At 42.6% G+C, this 12,295-nt stretch overlaps 1 protein-coding gene across 1 annotated transcript; it reads right to left on the bottom strand.

Annotated features, from left to right (window-relative positions):
- Positions 1–2,404: 2,404 nt before the first annotated feature.
- DEGS1 (delta 4-desaturase, sphingolipid 1) lies at positions 2,405–11,446 on the bottom strand. The gene is made up of 3 exons (XM_083372224.1): positions 11,217–11,446; positions 5,537–6,279; positions 2,405–3,784 (listed from the first exon to the last, which is right to left on the bottom strand). The coding sequence occupies exons 1-3, from the start codon at positions 11,296–11,298 to the stop codon at positions 3,638–3,640; spliced, it is 972 nt and encodes a 323-aa protein (XP_083228350.1). The 5' UTR covers positions 11,299–11,446; the 3' UTR covers positions 2,405–3,637.
- Positions 11,447–12,295: the final 849 nt, after the last annotated feature.

The following is a 12,295-nucleotide window of genomic DNA, read 5'->3' on the forward strand; positions in this document are numbered from 1 at the left end:
TACTAATCACTGTCCAACTTGAATACATGAGAGAGCTTTAGAGTCCACAAGGTTAATACTGTATGGAACGAAACAGTGACTGAATCCAGATGTTCTGCATCGGATACCATGGAGCCTCCTCCCAGAAGGTAACAAGGAAAACAAGTCATGAAGAGGATGTGTAGTGTCCCAGACAATCTTGCGGACTCTGCTCAAACAACACTTATGTGCTGTGTCCTGAATGGAAGGGAGGGAACTGCCAATAATCTTTTCAGCCATCCTCACCACTCTCTGCACTGCCTTCCTGTCTGAAGCAATGATGCTTCCAAACCAGACTGTGATGCTGTATGACAGGATGCTCTCGATCGTCCCTCTGTAGAAAGTGGTAAGGACAGGGGAAGGAAGATGTGCTTTTCTCATGCGACACAGAAAATGCAGATGCTGCTGTGCCCACTTCACCAGCTTCTCACTGTTGAGAGACCAAGCCAGCCTACTTGTTAACTGCACACCCAGGAATTTGATGCTGGTAACCATCTCCACAGGTGAATCATTAAAGCACAGAGGAGTGTGGCTGTGCCTGCCTTTTCTGAAATCGATAATGATCTCTTTGGTTTTTCCAATTTTTAACACTAGGCTGTTTTCCTTACACCAGTTCACCAAGCCCTCAACCTCCTTGCAATAAGCACCCTTATTGTCATCTTGAATAAGGCCCACTACTATTGTATCATCTGCAAACTTCACAGTATGGTTGGTGGCAAACCTAGCAGAACAGTCATGGGTCAACAGGGTGAACAGCAGCGGACTTAGGATGCAGCCCTGAGGAGAACCTGTGCTCAAGAAAATGGTGTTAAGAAATACCTGTTCCAGCTCGCACATACTGGGGACTGTCAGTAAGAAAATCAAGAATCCAATTGTACAAAGAAGTGTTTAAACCTAAAGGGCCCAGTTTATCTATTAGAAGTTGGGGAATGATTGTGTTAAATGCTGAACTGAAGTCGACAAAAAACAAACGCACATGAGTATTTCTTTCCTCTAAGTGCTCCAAACTCAGATGGAGAACAGAAGAAATAGCATCCTCTAAATGATTTGGTCGGTAAGCAAACTGAATCAGGTCAAATGCTGGCAGGAGTCTACATACAATGTCCTTTATCAGCTTCTCAAAGCCTGGTAAATCAAGGGCCTCCAGAAGCAATACGTCAAGGCAAGTTAAATACTTTTCCAGAGGAAATATATGTAATGTTAGGACAAATACAAATGACAATAGACTCAAATCACGATGGAATCTGAAACAATTTTGAGGATTTATATAAGCATATTTCCAATTTAAATCTACAATTAAAAAATACCCAGGAAATAAGAACAAAGGAACAAATAAATCAGGCAGAATATGACCAAATTGATGAAATAACAAAGGAAAAGAATTACAATTTGACACAAACAGGAAAAAATCTACAAGGTTCTGATACAACAAGAAAAATGGAGTTATCAGGAGAACCATTAAAGTTTGGGAGACAGAAAGAATTTATCTTACTTCATCTTTTGTATTCCCAACATTTGAAAAAATACAGGAACTGTTGGGTAAGGGGATTACATCAACCTGGAAAATTACTTGGCAAAAGAAGATCAGAGACAAGATACAAGACTCACCCTACCAGATGGACTATTATGTAAATGAACATGTTTGAATATGGCTAAAAGAACAGAGAATTTTGAACATAAAGGGGCCTTGTAACAAGGATAATGAGATTTAAGTAATAAAGTTTTATATTAAATGTTAAAATAGATTGATGTATTTTTATTAATATATAAGTAAGATATAAATTGATTAAAAAGAATGTTATATCTAGATACCATAAGACAGATAAAAGGTATAGTAGTTTTATAATGCATGACATATTGGGATGATGTAACTAAATGGGACGCGTTGGCTCAGTGGGTTAGGACGCTGAGCCTGTTGATCAGAAGGTTGGCAGTTTGGCGGGTCAAATCCCGAGTGCCGCGTAGCAGTGAGCGCCTGTTACTCGTCCCAGCTTCTGCCAACCTAGCAGTTCGAAAGCACGTAAAAATGCAAGTAGAAAAATAGGGACCACTACGGTGGGAAGGTAACAGCATTCCGTGCGCCTTTGGTGTCTAGTCATGCCAGCCATATGACCACGGAGACGTCCTTGGACAAGCGCTGGCTCTTTGGCTTTGAAACGGAGATGAGCACTGGCCCCTAGAGTCGGAAACGACTATCACGCATGTGCGGGGGAACCTTTACCTTTTTAACTAAATGGGAATATATGTATGTATGTATGTATGTGTGTGTGTATATATATACACACACACACACATATGTATATATATGTGTGTATATGTATGTATGTGTGTATCTTTAATTACACTAAAAATACGAATCCTGGGTGTGTGCATATTAAAAAGAAAAGGATCGAACACCAGGAAAGAAATATAAACAAAACTGTTTAATATACAAAACACTTAGCTTTTGTCGGCCAAACTGCCGACGTTGTCAGAGTGAAAACAGGAGTTCCGGGGGTCTGCTTATGTAGCCAGTTGCTTTTGCGCCCTGCTCATTGAGCGGGTCACCGGTCTACCCACCCCAATTGGCTGTAACGCTCCTAATTGTCCTGCAGAACCTAGGGCGGTACTTAGCCGTCACCACAGCCTCCAACTGCTGTAGAACCGCCTCCGCAATGACACCCGAAATGGGGGATCCCATTGGTGTCCCTTTAATTTGTTCATAAATAATGCCCTGGAAGGTGAAATATGTTTTAAGACACAAAGTCACAAGTTGTACAAGATCTTCAATATGGAGTGAGTCCTGGTGTTGTCCTTGTTCTTGTTGTAGGTGGTTCCTTATAACAGTAATTGCCAGATCTTGTGGGATATCCCCCAAACCAATAAAATATCTATTTAAAAAATCCACTATCTTTAAGTTCATCTTACCCTCATACACCCAAGTTCTTGTTCTGAAGGTTCTGGATATCCTCCAAATAAGATCAGATGACATGCTCTTTTTTCACAAATGCAAAATATGTTATCACACTGTTGAATTTACGAGCTTCTGTTGGATGGATGCTGATTTTAATTAAATTTAATACAATTGTTTCAGCTCTTTGGAAACATGTTTATTTTGAAGTCAGAGTACTGTTATTTTAAAGAGTTTGTATTTTTTTAAATAATCATAGTGCAATACTGTCTATCTGCTATATTAGCATTACATATGCTAATTAATAACATACATGTATTTAGAAGTGATTTAAGCTAGGCATTTTAATATACTATAAAATCAAAATTAATGTTAAGTATAAGTTTATTTAATAATTACACTGTTAGTAAAATAAGGAGTATGCAGAGTTGTAGTCAGCAGATACTTGAAACAAAATTGTATATATTTAAACAACTAAGTTTAAAGACTCAAGTTACTATATTAATTACATTGCGCACTGAACTATGCCAGAAAAAATGAAAAAGAGGAACATTCTGATTCTATCAATGTTTTAATTTTTCAGAGACCTGTTTTAAAATGTAACAATATATCCATATTCTAGCCTTGCTCAAGATAGAAAGCCATCAAGTATTTATCAAGTGACATCTTGTTCCAGCCACCATGAAGACACACCTCTGGAGTTTGTGAAGATACCTTTTGTCTGAAAGCTTACTCTTGTTTCTCATCACCTTTTACAGGTCTTTTCATACGTGAATATGGGCTGACAGTGTCATCCATCACAAAGTCATAAAGCACTTTAATCCAAGAGTTATATTGTGGTAAGTGGTCGTAGTATTCAGGAGCCATTTTCTTTAGCTAAAATTGGAAACATACGGAGATATGTATTAATCCAGTATCTTTAATTTTAAAAGATGCAAAAAACTTGTTTTCAAAACTTGTTTTCAAATTAAGAAATGTTTCCAAGGGTATCCCAACTGGGAACAAATTAAGAATTTCTGTCACTTGGGTCCTAAACATAGCTAGTTTGACACATTTTCTTTACATTTCCCATAAAAATGATTATCTATTCTATAAAACCTGTATCAGCACTGGAGACAAATGTTTCTTAACTGAGTCTGAATTTTTAGCAAACAGATAAAAATATTAGATTAAAAGAAATGTACCTAATATCATATATATCTCATTATGAATATTACAAAGTTTTCAAGGTGTTATTAAAACCATTTCTAGTAATTTTGGAGTACCAAGGTCTAGCACTGAAATACTAATCACCTTCTATTTCTGGGCTATAGATACCTTAGCTTTCGTATAAAGCTAAAAAACAGAATTCAGATATTGCTATAACTCGTGGTGTACAGATTATTTATCTTCCTAAAAACTGATTTCCAACACTGTTGAATGTTTAGGGAGTTCCACCAATGCACCAGTTTTGTTACATGCCTTCCAACAGAGTTGCTTGTTTAAGATTGGACAGCTATAGAATAAATAAAAATTCCTTTAAAACTTTTCTTACATTTCTTGTTAAAAGAACTGGGGTTATACTGTCAATGCATTAATTTCAAATATTTTTTGCGAATTTTTCCAAAAGAAGTATCTGAGCAGTTTATTCCTCCATAAAATATTCCATGTCCTAATATCTTCTGCAATGAAACTCATTGCCACAGGTATTTATTTATTCAGTTTGGATTTATTTATTTGATTTGTATAGCTGCCCAATCCATGACAACTCTGGACAGTCCTAGTATCTGGACATTGTATCCTAGATATCCGTATTTATGCCCTACGAATTTTGACACTGCTCCATCCATATGTTCTTCTATCCCATATTTTCCAAAATCAGCAAGGCAAACTGTATAAACTTATTTCCTCTTGCTCCTCAATTAAACTGCTAACAAAACTGTTAAGGCCATCAACAGAAATCTGAAACAAGTCTGCTGAACCCACAGAAGCAAGCAATGTATGTGTACAGAAATTGTACAACATAATTACTGGCTAAATTTGATGATACTGACTTGACACAAGACAACTTATTAGCACTGTGGTAGAAGTTATGATAAATCTGAAATATTAGGTAACTTTATATAGCAATTTTTGTGCAAACCTGAACTGCAAGATGTATGTTTTCAGCTAAGGCCTGCTTGGAAGCAAATGCCCTGTGGTAATTATAAAGCCCTTTCTTACATCAATTATAAATCCCTTTCTTACATCAAGGGTCTACTTTGTCAAAAATACTTGAACTTTATCAAAGGGTGATATATGGGGTCATTATCCCTTGTCCTCTGTTAAAGGATCTTGGCATCTAAATATATGCTACTGCTCTGAAGAGTAAGCATTATTATTTGAAACAAAGGACTATTTAGTTCATTAAAAGTTTACTTTCACCATTACATTCTAAACACTTAGAAGTTGTAATGGTAGTTAGTAGTAAGTAGTTGTAATGAAAGTACACACATCCTACATTAATTTCAAAGTATTATGACTATGCTAGATTGCAAATCATAGCAGATATTGAATAGCAGCCAGAATCTCATTGGCTGTAGAATAGCATATTCATGAAATGGGCTTTTAAGCTGTAAAAACAAAATAAATGCACTAATATTTACTTACCAGTGGAAGACTTGTTCCAGGAATGTTAGGAAAATCATGATGTTCATTGTGATAGCCAACATTGAAGGTAAGCTTATTTAGTGGCCCATAATATGAGTAAGTCTCATACCCCTTTAAAAACATATAATGTTCAGCTATGAAATGTCCTGAAATAGGATGCAAGCCCAGCCCCAGTATTACTCCTGCCAGAAGATAGAACAATGATTTTATTCCTAGGAAATAGTATACAAGAACATCAAAGATAAACTGAACTGATAAATTAATTATTTCTAATCGAGATATTGGCTTGGGGTTAATATAGAGGGGTCGAACAGAATAAAAAAGTGGCTGGAGAATAATCCACATGAGTTTTCGAAAACGGGTACAGAAAAACCATCCTTCAAAGTCGGTAGGTATATCCACATCAATTCCATCTGCACCAAGATAACGATGATGATCCATGTGGTATCTCTTGAATGATATGGAGTATGGTACACCAAGTGGAAGATTGGCAAACATTCCAAACCATCGATTCCAGGAAGATCTACAATTACCGAAGGCACTGTTGTGAGCAATCTCATGAATTGCCAAAGTCATGGAATGGTTGAGACAACTGCCAAATATATACGCCCAAAATACAACCCATTTCCAGTCCAAATCTTTAACTAGATAAAGAGCAACAAGTTGTGCAAACACCATAAGTACAACCAACCAGATCACATTGTAGTCTGGTTTCATCAAAGTTTTTATCTCTGGATGTTTACCTGTTGAAAGAAGAGAATAAATATCAACTGACAGTTTGAAAAGAATTGAAATTTCAGTAAAAAAACTCAGTCAGAAATTAGAAGTTTACATTAAAGAATGGCTGAGTTAGTACAAATGTATAGACTACAGGTAGTCCTCGAGTTACAACTGTTTGAATTTACAGTGGCACTGAATCAATGGTAGTTATACCCAGTTCCCAAAGTTATGGCCATGGTAATACCCTTGTAGTCATGTGATCAGAGTTTGGATACTTGGTAGTAGCCCACCCACATTTATGACTGCAGGGGTGCTTCAACTCTCGCCACCTGCCTATGTCCCCTCCATCTCAGCCCTTTTGGCCTCCTGCACTCCACTGTGGCCTTTCCTTCTTACTGCTATTGCTAAACCAAGCACACTGAGCCTGGCCATTTGCAAGTCAACTGCTGGCCACACAAGGCTTTCCTCCCAACATCATATGCAGTACTTTCCTTGCAAGACCTGGGGAAGAAGACCTCACATGGCCAGGAGCTGCCTCACAAAGGGCTACACTGGACATGCCCCATCAGAAGTGGGAGGAAGAACATAGCAAAGGGTCAGCTTAGGAGATGGAATGCAGGGCAGAGAATTTCTGAAGTAAGCTGGACATTCCTGAGATGGTTGTGGCCTCATGCCCTGCTAGCAGGCTAGCTTGGGACTGGCTGCAGTTCACACAGTGTTGGACTGGGGCAGCTACAATCTAGCGATGTAGTGCTGGACTGGGCTGGTGTGGCTGGGCTTCCCAGGATGGCTGTGGCTTTGCTCTGTGGCTCGGGTTTCTTGCAGACCCTTGCCCTGTCAGTGTTGATGGGTGTGGTCTTGGGAGATTCTTTGGTTGGGTTGTTTATGGTTACCTTGTTTGGCCATTCCTTGATTGGGGTATTGTTCACTTCTTGATTGTTGGTCTGTGTTAATCTTGGTGTTAATCTATGCTCATCTGGGTGTGGCTTGCTGGTGAGGTAGTATTTTGATCTTTCTGTTCTCGATTGTCTTTTACACAGTACGTAGATGTTGTTAATGTTTATATGTCTTGTTGATGACCAATTTGTCAGATTGCCAGGCTTTCAGGCATTCTAAAGTTTTTGGACTTGGCTTGGCCTAGGATGGTCAGTTTCCCAGTTGAAACTATGGTTAGGTCTGTCCATATGTTGCGAAATTAAAGAGTTTTCATCATGTTTTCTGATTACTAGTTGGTGTTCCTGTTTTACTATTCTTCTGCCTGTTTGTCCTACATAGTGGCTGTTCCACTGTATGTTGTAAATTCCTGTTTGTTTGTTTTCTGAGGCTGCTGGATCTTATTTTACTAAGGGTGTTTTGGAGGGTTTTGGTTGGTTTGTGTGTTATGCTGATTTCTAAATTGAGTACTGAAAAAAGACTGAATAAGGGAATTACCGTATTTTCCGGCGTATAAGACGACTTTTTAACCCCTGAAAATCACCTCAAAAGTTGGGGGGGGTCGTCTTATACGCCGGGTCGTTTTATACGGCGGGGAAAAAAACAAATCAGTCGAGCGTCCCCGTTCTTGCAAAGCCGGGCCGCCGCGCGCAACCGAGCTATCTCCGGCGCGGCTCCGGGACACGGCTGGGCGGGAGCGTCGGGCAGCTCTCCCCACGGGAAGGCGGCGCTGCCCGTCGGCTCTTGTCCGTCGCAGAGCAGGCGAAGGCCTGACTGGCCCCGCTGGCCCTCCCGCTGCTCCCGCGCTTCTGCCGGCCCCCAAGGCGCAGCGTTTCCCGGGCGGCAGGCAGCGCCGGAGGGCAGCCGCCACCCCGCCACGGCCTGCGCCCCTCCTGCTTCCCCCCCAGGCCTTGAACTTCTCCCATTCGGCGCAGGGCGGGGCAGCTCCGCCTGCAGCCTCTTTTTCATGTGCCGCTTCCCTCTCACCGTCAGCCGAGGCGCGCTCGGCCCGGGCTCCCGGTCCCTCTTCCCGGCCAGCTTCCCACCCTGCCCCTCATGGAGCTGGACTGGGCGTGCAGCCTCTCGGTGTGGCTGCTTTTCCTGGGCAGCCTGGCGGTGCGGCTCCTGCGCTCGGAGCTGTTGCTGAGCCGGCGGCTGCTGCTGCGCATGGGGCTGCTGGCCATCCTGCAGGCGCTGGGCCGTCCTGCTGCTGCCCCTCAGCGCCGCGCTCACGGTGGCTGCCTGCTGGCTCGTCTCGGCCAGCACCGCCCAGCGGAAGCGCATTCCCCACGGGGGGGAGAGCGGTGCTGGTCACAGGTGAGTCTGGTGGGCGCGAGGCCCTCCCCTCGGGCAGCGGCAGGACGGCCCAGCACCTCCTGGGATTTTTTTTTTGGTGGGGGGAGCAGACTTCTGAACTCGAGGGGCCTTAGTTTTTTGTAAAGACTATCGATAACTCTTGGGATACGTTTTTTATTTAAACAAAAAGCTGTCCGAAAATTGCAGATGGAAAGAGATGGGATAAGAACATCGAAAGACAGGACCATAAAAACAATCCTTTGAAAGGGGAGGGGGCGCGTGAGTGTTAGAGTTAAAACTGTCTAGCGTATTTTTCATTCAAACCTCTCCTTAATTACTTCAGTCTGTTGAATTCAATGGAGGACTCTAGGAGAACATGATACCATGGTGATTCTGAATGTGACAGTTTTGGATCTGTTTGCAAATCCAGTCTGGCATCACTGAGTTGTGTTTGATTGATCCAAATGGAATTTTGGATTATGACGGACAGGGAGGGCAGGGCATGTAAGTATTTTCCGGCGTATAAGACAAAAAACCTTGAAAAACTTCTTAAAAGTAGGGGGTCGTCTTATACACCGGGTCGTCTTATACGCCGGAAAATACGGTATTGTAATGTTAAGGAAAGCAGAGAAATAATGAGTGTGTATGCTTCTTTCCCTTTTAACTTTTTTTCCTGCATCTTTCCTTTATATATTTCTGCATTTGTCTTTTGCTAATGTAAACACTTAATAAAAAATAATAATTAAACTCCAAGGCATGGGGAAGGCAAATTTAAACTGTTTAAATAAATTAGTTTGTTTTCCAATGCTTCATGAATATTGTACAACATTTTAAAAGACCTGTCTGTCTGGATATAGTTTGTTCATCATCAAATTGGATTTACGTAATTCTTGATGGCAATCTGAACAAATGCTTAACCTGCAACTATTTTCAACTCACAGATTATTTAAGAATAAATTCAACATTCTCTTTAACGTTATATATCTATCTTCCATTTCCCTCGGCAAGTTTTTGTGTTAAGCACAAACTTTTATTCCCCTTACTGCTTTGCATAAAGTATGTGACTCTACTAGCTGCTCAGCACATCAAAAAAAGCAGGCAGCTTTTACTTGGCCCACTGATTTACCTCCTTACTCATCACTGTTCAGCTTTCACAACTGTTCACAGCTTAATTACTCAACTACCTAGACGCAAGTACCCGTGTTATTTAAAATCACATTTCGAAATCACACATCTACACACATAGGGGCTTTTTAAAAAGCAGTAGGTGGAGAGCCAGCATAAATTAGTGTTTAAGGTGTTGGGCTAGGATGCCTAAGGGCAAAATGAGTGCAATCTAAGAGGAAAAAAAGCTGGAAAAAAACACGAATGGATGATTAAGGAGCGTTGACTGAAATCAGGGACACCCAAGTTCCAGTCGACACTCAACCATGGAAGTTTCCTAAGTGACCATCACACCCTTTTAGGCTGATCCTCCTTCAGAAGATTGCTGTTGTGTGTGTGTGTGTGTGGGGAAATGGGACGAGCGAATTGGATTCCTAAAAGATAAGATAAGATAAGAAAACTGCTCATCTCTTTTTTCAGTGCTGTTGTAATTTCAAATGGTCACTAAATGAATGGTTGCAAGTCAAGGACTACCTGTATATGACAGCCAACACATAAAAGTTAACTTCCTTCAAACTTACTTTCATTACTTGCTGAGATAACCAGGCTTATCATGCAGTCATTTTTATTTATAACTGAATAAATTAGAGCCTTGGTGGAGCAGTGGGCTAATGCCTCCTTAAGTAACACCAGCTGCCTGCAATTAGTGCAGGTTCGAGTCCCACCAGGCTCAAGGTTGACTCAGCCTTCCATCCTTCCGAGGTAGGTAAAACGAGGACCCAGATTGTTGGGGGCAATTAAGCTGACTTTGTAATAATGCCGCTTGCGGGGTGTATTTAAGCCCTAATAAGCAGGCATATACATAGAATGAAGGCTACTGCTAAGCTTGTAAGCCGCCCTGAGTCTTCGGAGAAGGGCGGGATATAAATGGAATTAAAATAAAATAAATAAAATAAATAAATAAGACGAATAAATCAGCCAATAAATATGGCTCATAAATTCTGAAGGTAGGAAAAAAGCCCGAGTGGAACTTGAGTCCAACATTTCCTTTGGGGAGTTAGTTAATGGTAAAAAAAAAGCCACAACTGGGATGTCACGTTAAGTCCCTCAGGACCGCCTCCCAAGAAGAAAACAGGCATTTTAGCCGACTTGGAGCAAGGAGGGAACCAACCCAGAGAGACGGAGAAACTCGACAGGGCGTCGAAAAGCGCCAGGAAAAGGTCTCCTTCTATCTAAACCAGGGGGTCTTCAAACTTGGCCCTTTTATGACTTGTGGACTTCAACTCCCAGAATTCCTCAGCCAGCTTTGCTGGCTGAGGAATTCTGGGAGTTGAAGTCCACAAGTCATAAAAGGGCCAAGTTTGAAGACCCCTGATCTAAACGAAGTGACTCCCTGCGACCACAAGAGGCTTTTGCTCGCCCTCCTCCCTCCCCGCTTCAGAAATCTCCCCCGCCACGAAAAAATTCGGAGAGGCTTCGGAAGAAGGCGACGCCCCTCCTCGCCAGCCGGACCGACCTTCAAGGCGCGAGGCGCGCGCTTCTCCACATATAGGCATCGGCGCAACGCGGCGCTTGCCGCACAAGAGGCCGGGGCGGCCCAAAGGCGGAGAAACGCTCCTTAACTCACTCAAAATCTCCTTGCGGCGGTCGGCGTGCGGCTGGTCGGTATAGACCCACTCGAAGTCTTCTCGGGCCACGAAGTTCCCCATCGCCTGAGGAAAAAGCCGCCACCGGGCCGTGGTCTCTTGCCGGAGGCTCTGTCTACGGATCCCCCCCCCCTCCAGGAGCTGCAGGCGTCGGCGTCGGCGCGTCAACCCCGCTACTCGGCAGACTCCCTTTTCTCTCACATTGAAGGGAGGAGGAGGAGGACCTGCGCTGACGGCCGCCTCTGCATCGCGGCTCCATTGGCTCCCGCCGGCGGTGACGTCATGGAAAGGGAGCCTCTGGAGAGGAGCCGGACGGCCCCAAATTCAAAGTGGTCCTTTTTTTTCTCCCCCCCCCAACTCCCCCCCCCCAAGGCCCCCTGCTTCTCGGAAACATTTGGAGAGGATTCGCGTCAGGCGTTTCCTTTGGAAATGGTCGCCTCTCCAGGCTGATAACGTTACGCTACCATTACTGCGACTTTTGCAGACGGCACCCACCCCGTGTCATCACCCCTAGGAAGCGATGCTCGGAGCCCTCTTCCATTGAAATTGGGGGCGGGGGGGGAGGCGGCGGCGGAGGCCCGGAATTGAAGTTGTTCTGACGTGCGCCTCTCGCTGGGGAAACGCCGCTCTTTCGCTGCCTGGCAGCCGGCTTCTTCAGGGCTATATCAATAATGTCTCTTTAAAAAAAAATATTTCGGATGTTTTAATGTAATGCATAAGATTCGTCTTTTAATCGCCTACGTGTCTTATGTGCATACATTTTGCGACAAAAACCTCTCACGTTAGCAACACGTGATGGCTGCTGCGGGTAAATATATCTGCTCAGTCAAAAAGAAAAAAATATTGCAGCGATGGCTGATAGCGTGAAAACGTATATGTGTGTGTGTGTATGTATGTATACACGCATATATATACACATACATACATACATACATATATATACACATACATACACACTCTCTCTCTCTCTCTCTTTAATTGTTGGTTGGGAGCCGCCCAGACTTCGAATTCAAGATGTAAATGTTTTAAATGTTTCCAGGAGCCTTCGAGAGTCTAACTC

The sequence above is a fragment of the Vipera ursinii genome, assembly GCF_947247035.1.
Source record: "Vipera ursinii genome assembly, chromosome: 1".
NCBI lineage: Eukaryota > Metazoa > Chordata > Lepidosauria > Squamata > Viperidae > Vipera > Vipera ursinii.

Bases quoted from the DNA above. Each gene is read 5' to 3' on its own strand.
- DEGS1 (XM_083372224.1), bottom strand. From the start codon at position 11,298: ATGGGGAACTTCGTGGCCCGAGAAGACTTCGAGTGGGTCTATACCGAC. The intron at 6,280-11,216 runs GTGAGTTAAGGA...TTCTTTCAACAG, and splicing joins CCGCCGCAAGGAGATTTTGA to GTAAACATCCAGAGATAAAA. The intron at 3,785-5,536 runs GTAAGTAAATAT...TTCCAATTTTAG, and splicing joins CTGGAACAAGTCTTCCACTG to CTAAAGAAAATGGCTCCTGA.